Source organism: Mobula birostris, chromosome 1 (assembly GCF_030028105.1).
Source record: "Mobula birostris isolate sMobBir1 chromosome 1, sMobBir1.hap1, whole genome shotgun sequence".
NCBI classification, from domain to species: domain Eukaryota; kingdom Metazoa; phylum Chordata; class Chondrichthyes; order Myliobatiformes; family Myliobatidae; genus Mobula; species Mobula birostris.
Window position 1 is genome coordinate 100493081 of NC_092370.1, and position 13456 is coordinate 100506536.

General features: G+C 41.5%; 1 protein-coding gene across 1 annotated transcript in view; it reads left to right on the top strand.

The window, feature by feature from the left end:
• The window catches only part of col22a1 (collagen, type XXII, alpha 1), a 306811-nt gene that overhangs the window by 119164 nt on the left and 174191 nt on the right, over positions 1 to 13456 (top strand). The window contains exons 7-9 of the mRNA XM_072246143.1: positions 903 to 983; positions 2269 to 2385; positions 4740 to 4784. Coding sequence (XP_072102244.1) covers positions 903 to 983; positions 2269 to 2385; positions 4740 to 4784 — 243 coding nt within the window. The remainder of the gene's footprint in view (positions 1 to 902; positions 984 to 2268; positions 2386 to 4739; positions 4785 to 13456) is intronic.

Genomic DNA, 13456 nt, shown 5'->3' on the forward strand with positions numbered 1-13456 from the left:
GTAGCCCGGTTTGGCAGAAACCTGCTATTGTAATTGACAAATCCTAAAAAGGAGCACAACTGTGACATGTACTTTGGCAATCGAATGCATCTATCTTTCTGATGTAGCCAACCATTTCTGCCTGCTTTATAAAAATTTCATTATTATCATCCAGTCATTGCTTATGAACCTGTGAATCATGTCTGTTTTCAACCTATTTTTAAAACACGACTATTTCTGTCCCTTCCCAAAGAAGCAGGGTCTGCGTTTTTTTAAAACTCGAACGTCTCACTACACTTCACTGGGTAGGTAGGTGTCTCAGGTATACATTTAAAACTTCCTCATCACCACTGTTATGTTTTGTAACTCCAAAACATAAAACAAATGGAAAGAAGGACAAGGAAGCCTGAGAGATGTGTGCAACCTTCGTTTTTACTTTAGGTGAGAAACTCACATGTGATGTGATGACATATGCCATTCATGTACTTTTACATATAACTCGTAATAAATTATATAAACAACAAAGGATGCTTAATTAGAAAACATATTTAGAATATTACTTAGATATTACTGAAATTCCAATAGCTACATAACTGGTGATGAAGAGGCAATGAGTCATCATCTTTATAGTTAAAGAAAAATTCATAAAGTCATAGAAACCATACTGCATAACTACTTTGGTTCAATCAACTAATGTTGGATCTTATTTTTCATCTTCTACATGACGTCATATTATTGTTCATTCTCATTTTGGATTGCTGTGTGATGAAAGGCCCAAATTCTCCTGCAGAGCCATACCAGGTTTCAGAGAGGCAATGCACAATCTGTAGGAGAGGATGGAACCGAAAATAGATTCAGAATAAATCACAGTATCATCCACAATCTTCCAAAATAACCTAGAGTGCTTCCTTTCTTTATTCTAGTTTGACCTGCAGCGGATTGTAATTTATTGCGATGCGAAGGATGCGGAGCTGGAGAACTGCTGTGATCTACCCAGCAACCCAGTGAGTAAGGAGGAAAGTATACAAGGAGGCAAATGATTTGAAACATGGTAGAGCTAATTTTGAGCAAAACTTGTTCAAATGAAATTTGTTTTACAGTGTCCCAGATTTGGCATTCCTATAAACTTTTAATCTTTTTGGCCTTGTGTCAAAGTGTCGTGGAGCTGTTTCTTCACCAAAACTGCTTTCATCCTGTAGCTCAGAAGGCAGGAAGATTATCAGATGAGTGGGACTTTGGTTTGATAAGTGCAGCAGTACTCTGGATGAGCCTGTTTATGGCAGATTCTGGGCAGTCAGCAGAACATTGAGCTATCACAGTCCGGGGCTGACAGAGGTACAGATAAAGAGCAGGAGAGCTAAAGCTAAGGGAAATGTGAGGCAGACATAACTAATATTTACTTCATAGAGAATAAATTGATGTTTTACTCAAATAAGATGCCATAGTGGCAAAATTTGTCATAAACTTGAGACAAAGACAAATAAGAGGGCAGTGAAGACAGGCAACTCAGTTTTTGGTGGGTTCAAGTAACAAGGCTGGTGGGGTGGCATGGTGGCTGCAGAGTACAATTAGAGAGGCCTTTATTTTCCCTGAATATTTATTTCTAAATCATGGACTGAAATGTGATGGGATATTGGATGAGTAAATAACTGATTTTGATGTGTCACTAAATAAATATATAGTAGTAGATGAAGTTCAAAACAAAAACTACATATGCAAGAGAAAATATTGGAAGCATTCAATAGGCCAGGAATGAGAAACATAATTAATAAAACACTTAACTGATTTGGAAAAAGATGAACAAAGATAGTTGGCGGGAAGGGAAGATATGTACTGTACACGGGAAATAGCTATGAAGAGTTGAGACAAAATCACTAATTGCAATAGTGAAGTGGAAGTTAAGGTCAAATTGAACTTCTTTGTCTGTGTAAGGTGATAACACTTGATAAAGTTGTGGGATGTGTCCAGCAATCAAATGATATGAAAAATAAAACAACAATAAAAAAGCTGTGCGTACATAAGTAATCATTATGAATTGCAGCTTATGCCTAAAGTTTTGTCTGAACTGGAATTAATGGCAATGAATCTCACAAACAGTGTTCAATGGGTAGCCTGTGCTATATTGCACATCTTGTACAATGGACCAGGGATAATTTTCTACCCCATTCTAGATTATTTGTTATTTATCCCTGTATTGTTTGTTGCAAATTCATTTCTGAGATATATTGATATCTATATGTCCTAACCTTAACTCATAACACTGACTTTATTTTTCTCAATGTGTTACAGTGCCAGATTACACTTGTCACTCAACAACCTTTATTGGAGATTTCAATACCTCCACACCCACCTGCCGAGGTAGACAGTGCAAAGGCGGTCAACTGTACTTGTACTAAGGGTGAGAAGGTACTGGACTCATTTGACTAAATTAGAGAACCATTATTAACTACAAAGGATAGGAGCAGAATGATTGGTGAACTTAGGCTTCTGTCTACAAAACATAGAACCTTGTTTAATTTGTTCTTGAACAGTCATTTGCGAGTGTTTAAATTGAGAATTACTATGTGAGGAGTAAGTTATTGAGTCCCTTTTGGGAAAACAACAAAGAATTTGAAAAGCACTTCTATTCAGGGAACAGAAACTCCATGGTTAAATAAGTTTCCTGCCACATCTGGACCGAAGGTTAAAATCCAGGGTCTGACAAATGGAATTGATGCTTTACCTACATAAGTAATTTGCCAGATGTGCAAAAGTGAGTTCAAATAACTTTTAATGAAACTGTGTTGTGTCTGCATGCAGCACGAAACTGAACAAAATACTAAATTAGAATTCTGACGGATGCATAATTTCAAATGAAACATTAGTTGGCACTACCTCACAGATCCAGCATCTTCAGATGTGGTCAGTGTGAAGTTTGTAGATGTTTACCAGATGCTGTGTTTTCCTCCCACATCCCAAAGATATACTGGTAGACTTACATTACACACTAATGTAAAGGCGGCTAAAGAATTATTAGGCATTTGAGAAAGGACAAGTTACAAGACTACAAGGGAATAAAGAGGGTGCAATGAGTTTAGCTCTGTTTTGGTCATTTCTATGGACCCAATTGGCTGAACAGCGTCCTTATCATTTAAATATTTAAGAAGCAAAGATTCAATGTACACGGATATTTAAATCTTTTTAAAGTTGTAATTTATAATCAACCATCATCTACAATATAACTGTAGAAAGTCACCACTATTATTACTTCAAAAGCTTGGCCATACAGGATGTGTCACATCTGAAAGCTACAAAAGGGAATTCACATTAATGTTGCAAATAACATAATGAAGACTGAAAAATACCTAAACTTATGTAGAGGCAATAAAATAATGAAGGTACATGTGGACATCTGCAGTCAGAAATTGGAGAAGTCATAACGTGGGACAAAGAAATAGAGAAAATAAAGAAACAATTTGGTCTTCTTCATGGAAGGAGACACAAATATCCCAGCAGAAATGCAGGGGAGAAAGTTGTCTATTGAAATGGAGGAATCAAAGAAAATTTGTATTAACAACAAGAACACTTTTTGAGAGGAGGTAATGGGATGGAAAGCTGATTACCTGCAGAGAACATATCACAGAAAGCTGAAAGTGGTAACTATAGAATTGATGGGTTAATTGGTTGTGAGATTTCTATAGACTATTGAACAGTTCCCGCAGATTGGACAGTGGCTAATGCAACTCTATGATTCAAAAATGGGGAGAGAAAAAGATGATACAGAGAACGGTTTACTTAATATCTTAGTAGGGTAAATATGATGTTATTCCCTTTGATGGGAAAAACAAAAATATAGTGTTTAATTTGTTAGAAATATTGATATTCAAAGGGAGTCCTTGTGCAGAGATAGCAAACAGGTGTAGCAACTAGTTAAGACAGTGTATCGGCTTTTGTTGTAAAACGTTTTACATACATGAGCAAAGATGTCTTTCGTCAATTACTCGGGGCGTTGGTGAATCCACACCTGAAGTATTGTGTGCAATTTTGATCTCCTGACCTGAAAATATATACCTGCCATGTAGAGAGTGCCAAAAAAGTTTACTAGACTATTTTCTGGAATGGTGTGATAGTCACCTGAGGATTGGGTTAACTAGTGTTTGGAATCTCATTGAAATGTATAGGCTGATTTAGGAAGGATGATTAACCTAACTGGGTATCTGGGACAGATGTTCATAAATTTAGGAAATGAAATAGATTGAGGAAAGGGATGTCTCTGTGCTCAGATTATAGTAAGACCTACTACAGAAGGATGTGGCAAATTCATTGAATATATTTCAGGAGAGATGTCTATGGAAATATAGAGCCAGAGAGCACTGTAGCACAGAAGCAGGCACTTCGGGCCATCGAGGGCTATCAGGAGTGGGTAGAAATATGGTACTGAAACAGTCATGATCCTATGCAAAATACTGCAGGCTCAAAGGGCCTATTTGTGTTTCCATGTAAGAAACAGCTGAAGGCTGATGACACAGTTGACATCTTTCTAATTAAATGTAAAATAAAGTCTCTATTATTTTCTGATGTAGAGTTAAGGAATCCCTGTCACTAAGTTTTAAAACAACACAAGATTTTACTGTAGTCTGCTGGCCAATATTCACCTATCGCATTAATCACTAAAGCAAATTCGCTGTTCATGGATATTTGGTTGCACAAAGTGGCTGATGTGGTGTCAAATTACAACAGTAATTTGAGTTTACTCTCTTTTTCTGTTATAATATTCACAGGGTGATCAGGGCTTCCCTGGTTTTCAAGGACCCAGAGGCCCAAAGGTCAGTTTGCCTTTTGCTGGATAATCATATTTTAATATATGAAGAGAATTCATTCACGAGTATCTCTTTCAATGTTCTTTTACTCAGGATAGCCTCTATCATTTAATTTCAAAATGCCAGATTCCAATATATTCTGAGTTGATCAGGATTTCATGTGAATGAGCTTGACCAAGTATATTGTTGCAACTGTTGACGACTACGCCTTATTAACAGTAATGAAACTGTAAGAACCAATAATGAAAGACTGCCAAGGATTCTGACTTAGAAACGTATGCACTGTGTATCAGTTCTAAAGGGTTTGTATTGAAATCTTTTATGTAAATTATTCCAATCTTTAATTGAATTCTTTAATTTATGAGCATTTATGGAGTTATGATCCAAACTAATAGATTGACATGAATGTTAGTACCTGCAGGTTTTGAATGTCATAGCTAATTGATCTTTCAGTTATACAACTAAAGCAAAGGAGCAGCACGAATCTTGCAAAGAAAATGTCTTTTCAGCAGTTTTCAAGTGCTTGTGCCCATTGCCACCACTCCCCACCAAGTAGCAAACTATCCTGATCTGAAAACATTTCACCGGTCCCCCATTGTCATTCAGTGTAAGGCCTGAACTCCCTCCTCAGGGAGTATTGACTCTAGAATGGGAGTTTCCAACCTGGGGACCGTGGACCCCTTGCTGAATGGAAGTCCTGCTTGGAAGGGTTGCAGCAGTTCAGGACAGTGGCTCACAGCCATCTTCTAAAGGGGAGTTATGACTGCCATGAATGGTCTTGACAGTAACAGCAAAGTTCAAAAGAAATATAAAAACAAGGAGGAACAATAGGTGAATTAAAGGATTACACTTTTCGTTTATTTGCACTCACTTCCCAAACTGATTGATTTCATTGATTTTGCTGATGAGCACCAGTGACAGATGGCAGCAACTTTCAGCACATAGTGCCCAATTACATACGCCACTGTATCATGAAAGGCCCTAGTAAACTCTTCATTGCTTACTGCACTTTAATTCCTTCACTTTATGCCCATCCAAACTCCCTCAACTTCTCCCCATTCCTTATTTTCCTTCAATGTCTTCTGCCCCCCGAGCTCTATATTTCTCTCACCCCTTTGCAATTCTCTTTGAGGGATAATATCAATGTCGCTGATGCAAACCACAATGGACAGTACATGGATGAGCTAACAGCTGTGAGCTCCGACAGCATCTGACAGCTGTGAACATGTTTGCTCTCTTAACTAGGATAAACTACAGTCACTATTTATTAAAGGAAGAAAATTTCTAATTTATCAACTTATTTGACAACTCCCAATTTAACATTATTTCAAAAAAAACATAGCATATATTGGACAAATCAGAATGGAAGGAAAGCAATTTCTGGGCTTAATTTTGTGATACCTTAAAAATATCACAATTTGCTGGTGTTGGGCTTTGAGTCTCAGTTGGAACTTGGAAGGTAAATTTGATTTACAGTATTTCTATTTCTCAGTATTTCAGTTTTGGCAGTTGGTCTGGGCAATCAAGTCAATCAAGATTTGAATAGATCAGCAGAAAGCCGTTGATTAGACAATCAAGATTTGAATAGCTCAGACTCAGCAGAAAGCAGCTGGTTGGGCAGTCGAGGTCAGGTGACCAAACATTTTGAAAAGCTCAAACAGATAAATAGAGGGATAGCTCAAGCAAAGCAGCCTGTAGAAAGTGGCCAGTGAGTGAGTGGGCCAGTGAAGGAGTGGAGCTTTGACTCGAGAAGCAGAGGACGAGAAGAGGCGGAGGACAAGCTAGCTCGCAGTTAGTTTTTACAATGTCTCCTGAGATGGTGATGTGCCTCTCATGTGAGATGTGGCAGCCTTGGGGGAACGCCCCTCTCCTGTACAGTCACATCTGCCAGAAGTGCATACAGCTGGGCGATCTGGAATACCGTGTAAGGAATCTGGAGCAGCAACTGGATGACCTTCGACTCATAAGGGAGAATGAGGCAGTCATAGATGAGAGCTACAGGGAGGTAGTCACACCTAAGCTGTCGGAAGCAGGTCGTTGGGTGACAGTCAGAGGGGGGAAAGCGAAGGTGAGCAGACAGGTAGTGCAGAGCACCCCTGTAGCCATTCCCCTGAATAATAAGTTTACCGTCCTGGATACTGTTGGCAGGGACGACCGACCAGGTATGAGCCATGGTGGCAGGGCCTCTGGCACTGAGTCTGACCCTGTGGTGCAGAAGGGTAGGACGGAGACGAGGAGAGCTTTCATCATTGGAGACTCTATAGTCAGGAGAGCAGACAGGAGATTTTGTGGACGTGAGAAGGACACCAGCATGGTTTGTTGCCTCCCGGGTGCCAGGGTCTGGGATGTCTCTGATCGGATGCACGACATCCTGGTACGAGAGAGAAAGCAACCAGAAGTCGTGATACATGTTGGGACCAACGACATAGGCAGGAAGAGGGATGAGGTCCTGAAGTGTGAGTTTTGGGAACTACGCAGAAGGCTGAAGAACAGGACCTCGAGGGTGGCGTTCTCAGGATTGCTGCCAGTGCTATGTGACAGTGATGGTAAGAATTGGAGGAGATGGCAGTTGAATGCGTGGCTGAGGAGTTGGTGCAGGGAGCAGTGTTTTAGATTTTTAGCTCATTGGGATCTCTTCTGGGGAAGGTGGGACCTGTACAGATTGGATGGGTTGCACCTGAACTCGAGGGGGAGCAATATCCTTGCAGGTAGGTTTGGTAGCATGGCTTGGGAGGGTTTAAACTAATTTGCGAGGAGGATGGGACCCAGAGTGATAGAGCAGTGAAAGAAGTAAAGCCAAATCTAACATACAGAGAGGCTTTGAGGAAAGAGAAGCAGAATAAAAGGTGTAAGGACAGTAAGGTAGAAGGGCTGAAGTGTGTGTACCTCAATGCAAGAAGCATCAGGAACAAAGGTGATGAACTGAAAGCTTAGATACATACATGGAATTATGATGTAGTGGCCATTACAGAGACTTGGCTGGCACCAGGGCAGGAATGGATTCTCAATATTCCTGGATTTCAGTGCTTTAAAAGGGATAGAGAGGATGGAAAAAGGGGAGGAGGGCTGGCATTACTGGTCAGGGATACTATTACAGCTACAGAAAGGGTGGGTAATGTAGCAGGATCCTCTTTTGAGTCAATATGGGTGGAAGTCAGGAACAGGAAGGGAGCAGTTACTCTACTGGGGGTATTCTCTAGGCCCCCTGGTAGCAGCAGAGATACCGAGGAGCAGATTGGGAGGCAGATTTTGGAAAGGTGCAAAAATAACAGGGTTGTTATCATGGGTGACTTTAACTTCCCTAATATTGATTGGCACCTGATTAGTTCCAAGGGTTTAGATGGGGCAGAATTTGTTAAGTGTGTCCATGATGGATTCCTGTCACAGTATGTGGACAGGCCGACCAGGGGGAATGCCTTACTAGATCTAGTACTAGGTTATGAACCGGGTCAGGTCACAGATCTCTCAGTGGGCGAGCATCTGGGGGACAGTGACCACCGCTCCCTGGCCTTTATAATTATCATGGAAAAGGATAGAATCAAAGAGGACAGGAAAATTTTTAATTGGGGAAAGGCAAATTATGAGGCTATAAGGCTAGAACTTGTGGGTGTTAATTGGGATGATGTTTTTGCAGGGAAATGTACTATGGACATGTGGTCAATGTTTAGAGATCTCTTGCAGGATGTAAGGGATAAATTTGTCCCGGTGAGGAAGATAAAGAATGGTAGGGTGAAGGAACCATGGGTGACAAGTGAGGTGGAAAATCTAGTCAGGTGGAAGAAGGCAGCATACATGAGGTTTAGGAAGCAAGGATCAGATGGGTCTATTGAGGAATATAGGGAAGCAAGAAAGGAGCTTAAGAAGGGGCTGAGAAGAGCAAGAAGGGGCTGAGAAGAGCAAGAAGGGACTGAGAAGAGCAAGAAGGGGGCATGAGAAGGCCTTGGCGAGTAGGGTAAAGAAAAACCCCAAGGTATTCTTCAATTATGTGAAGAGAAAAAGGATGACAGGAGTGAAGGTAGGACCGATTAGAGATAAAGGTGGGAAGATGTGCCTGGAGGCTGTGGAAGTGAGTGAGGTCCTCAATGAATACTTCTCTTCGGTATTCACCAATGAGAGGGAACTTGATGATGGTGAGGACAATATGAGTGAGGTTGATGTTCTGGAGCATGCTGATATGAAGGGAGAGGAGGTGTTGGAGTTGTTAAAATACATTAGGACAGATAAGTCCCTGGGGCCTGACGGAATATTCCCCAGGCTGCTCCACGAGGCGAGAGAAGAGATTGCTGAGCCTCTGGGTAGGATCTTTGTCCTCGTTGTCCACGGGAATGGTACCGGAGGATTGGAGGGAGGTGAATATTGTTCCCTTGTTCAAAATAGGTAGTAGGGATAGTCCGGGTAATTACAGACCAGTGAGCCTTACGTCTGTGGTGGGAAAGCTGTTGGAAAAGATTCTTAGAGATAGGATATATAGGCATTTAGAGAATCATGGTCTGGTCAGGGACAGTCAGCATGGCTTTGTGAAGGGCAGATCGTGTCTAACAAGCCTGATAGAGTTCTTTGAGGAGGTGACCAGGCATATAGATGAGGGTAGTGCAGTGGATGTGATCTATATGGATTTTAGTAAGGCATTTGACAAGGTTCCACATGGTAGGCTTATTCAGAAAGTTAGAAGGCATGGAATCGAGGGAAGTTTGGCCAGGTGGATTCAGAATTGGCTTGCCTGCAGAAGGCAGAGGGTGGTGGTGGAGGGAGTACATTCAGATTGGAGGATTGTGACTAGTGGTGTCCCACAAGGATCTGTTCTGGGACCTCTACTTTTCGTGATTTTTATTAACGACCTGGATGTGGGAGTAGAAGGGTGGGTTGGCAAGTTTGCAGACGACACAAAGGTTGGTGGTGTTGTAGATAGTGTAGAGGATTGTCAAAGATTGCAGAGAGACATTGATAGGATGCAGAAGTGAGCTGAGAAGTGGCAGATGGAGTTCAACCCGGAGAAGTGTGAGGTGGTACACTTTGGAAGGACAAACTCCAAGGCAGAGTACAAAGTAAATGGCAGGATACTTGGTAGTGTGAAGGAGCAGAGGGATCTCGGGGTACATGTCCACAGATCCCTGAAAGTTGCCTCATTGGTGGATAGGGTAGTTAAGAAAGCTTATAGGGTGTTAGCTTTCATAAGTCGAGGGATAGAGTTTAAGAGTCGCGATGTAATGATGCAGCTCTATAAAACTCTGGTTAGGCCACACTTGGAGTACTCTGTCCAGTTCTGGTCTCCTCACTATAGGAAGGATGTGGAAGCATTGGAAAGGGTACAGAGGAGATTTACCAGGATGCTGCCTGGTTTAGAAAGTATGCATTATGATCAGAGATTAAGGGAGCTAGGGCTTTACTCTTTGGAGGGAAGGAGGATGAGAGGAGACATGATAGAGGTGTACAAGATAACAAGAGGAATAGATAGAGTGGATTGCCAGCGCCTCTTCCCCAGGGCACCACTGCTCAATACAAGAGGACATGGCTTTAAGGTAAGGGGTGGAAAGTTCAAGGGGGATATTAGAGGAAAGTTTTTTACTCAGAGTGGTTGGTGCGTGGAATGCACTGCCTGAGTCAGTGGTGGAGGCAGATACACTAGTGAAGTTTAAGAGACTACTAGACAGGTATATGGAGGAATCTAAGGTGGGGGTTTATATGGGAGGCAGGGTTTAAGGGTCGGTACAACATTGTGGGCCAAAGGGCCTGTACTGTGCTGTACTATTCTATGTTCTCTATGTTCTATGTTACCACGTATGTTCTACCTTGGTTTGACCTTCCAAAGTGCAATACCTCACACTTGTCTGTATTAAACTCCATCTGCCATTTTTCAGCCCATTTTTCCAGCTGGTCCAAATCCCTCTGCAAGCTTTGAAAACCTTCCTCATTGTCCACTACACCTCCATACTTTGTATCATCAGCAAATTTGCTGATCCAATTTACCACATTATCATCCAGATCATTGATATAGATGATAAATAACAATGGACCCAGCACTGATCCCTGTGGCACACCACTAGTCACAGGCCTCCACTCAGAGAAGCAATCCTCCACTACCACTCTCTGGCTTCTTCCATTGAGCCAAAGTCTAATCCAATTTACTACCTCTCCATGTATACCTCGTGAATGAATCTTCCTAACTAACATCCCATGCGGGACCTTGTCAAAGGCCTTACTGATGTCCATGTAGACAACATCCACCACCTTCCCTACATCCACTTTCCTGGTAACCTCCTCAAAAAAACTCCAACAGATTTGTCAAACATGACCTACCACGCACAAAGCCATGTTGATTCTCCCTAATAAGTACCTGTCTATCCAAATTCTTGTGGATCCTATCTCTTCGTACTCCTTCCAATAATTTACCTACTACTGACGTCAAATTTACTGGCCTATAATTTCCCAGATTACTTTCAGAGCCCTTTTTAAACAACGGAACAATATGCGCTATCTTCCAATCCTCTGGCACCTCATCTGTGGATACCGACATTTTAAATATATCTGCCAGGGCCCCTGCAATTTCAACACTAGTCTCCTTCAAGATCCGAGGGAATATCCTGTCAGGTCCTGGCGATTTATCTACTCTGATTTGCCTCAAGATAGCAAGCACCTCCTCCTCCTCAATCTTTATAGGTTCCATGACCTCACTACTTGTTTGCCTTATTTCCATGGACTCCATGCCAGTTTCCTTAGTAAATACAGATGCAAAAAAAATCGTTTAAGATCTCCTCCATTTCTTTTGGTTCCATACATAGCCAACCACTCTGATCTTCAAGAGGACCAATTTTATCCCTTGCTATCCTTTTGCTCTTAATATACCTGTGGAAGCTCTTTAGATTATCCTTTACCTCGACTGCCAAAGCAACCTCATGTCTTCTTTTAGCCCTCCTGATTTTTCTTAAGTATTTTTTTGCACTTTTTATACACCTCAAGCACCTTATTTGCTCCCATTTTCCTATACATGTCATACATCTCTCTCTTCTTCTTTATCAGAATTCCAATATCCCTTGAGAACTAAGGTTCCTTATTCTTATTCACTTTGCCTTGAATCCTGACAGGAACATACAAACTGCACTCTCAAAATTTCTCCTTTGAAGGCCTCCCACTTACCAATCACATCCTTGCCAGAGAACAATCTGTCCCAATCCACGCTTTTTAGATATTTTCTCATTTTTTCAGATTTAGCCTTTTTCCAGTTTAGAACCTCAACCCGAGGACCAGATCTATCTTTATCCATGATCAGGTTGAAACTAATGGTGTTATGATCACTGGAACCAAAGTGTTCCCCTACACACACTTCAGTCACCTGCCCTAACTCGTTTCCTAATAGGAGATCTAATATTGCATCCTCTCTAGTTGTTACCTCTATATATTGATCTAGAAAACTTTCCTGAACACATTTTACAAACTCTAACCCGTCTAGACCTTTAACAGTATGGGAATCCCAATCGATATGTGGAAAATTAAAATCCCCTACTATCACAACTTTATGTTTCTTGCAGCTGTCTGCTATCTCTGTGCAGATTTTCTCCTCCAATTCTCGCTGACTATTGGGTGGTCTATAATCCAACCCGATTAATGTTGTCATACCTTTCCTGTCTCTCAGCTCCACCCATATGGTCTTGGTAGACAAGCCCTCTAATCTATCCTGCCTGAGCACTGCTGTAACATTTTTCTGACTAGCAATGCCACCCTCCCACCCTTCATTCCTCTGCCTCTATCATGTCTGAAACATCGGAACCCTGGAACATTAAGCTGCCAGTCCTGCCCCTCCTGCAGCCAAGTTTCACTAATGGCTATAATGCTGTAATTCCCTGTGTCAATCCACACCCTCAGCTTGTCAGCCTTCCCTGCAATACTCTTTGCATTGAAATAGACACACCTCAGAAGATTATTACCACCACACACAACCCTTCTATTTGTGTCTTTGCAAACATAGCATAGGCTTTAATATGCCGAGGTAAATGTGTTCAGATCTTCACCATTATACATTGTATGAAATATAATTATTTCTATTTGGTAGCAGTATTTCACAGGGTGCTAAGGATATACACAGCCTGCTTATTAACTGTGATTAAGATGCACCCATAGACAGGATGCAGTGTAGACATAATCATCATTAATTTTACTTGGAGGTCTTTCTGATAATGGATTCTCCTTTGAGATGACAGCAGAAACTAACTTTCTCTCCCCAACAACTACCGGTTGTTCGCTATCTGTTTGACACTCAGAATTTTGGCTGCAGTCAACCTCTTGAGAAAGTAAGGATGCATGGGATCCAAGGGGGCATTTCTTTGTGGATCCAGGACTAGCTTGCACAGGAGGCAAAGAGTGGTTGTAGATGGGTCATGTTCTGCATAGAGGTCAGTGACCAGTTGTGTGCCTCGGGGATCTGTTCTGGGACCCTTACTCTTCGTGATTTTTATAAATGACCTGGATGAGGAAGTGGAGGGATAGGTTAGTAAGTTTGTTGATGACACAAAGGTTGGAGGTGTTGTGGATAGTGTGAAGGGCTGTCAGTGGGACATTGATAGGATGCAAAACTGGGCTGAGAAGAGGCAGGTGGCGTTCAACCCAGATAATTGTGAGATGGTTCATTTTGGTAGGTCAAATATGATGGCAGAATGTAGTATTAATGGTAAGACTCTTGGAGG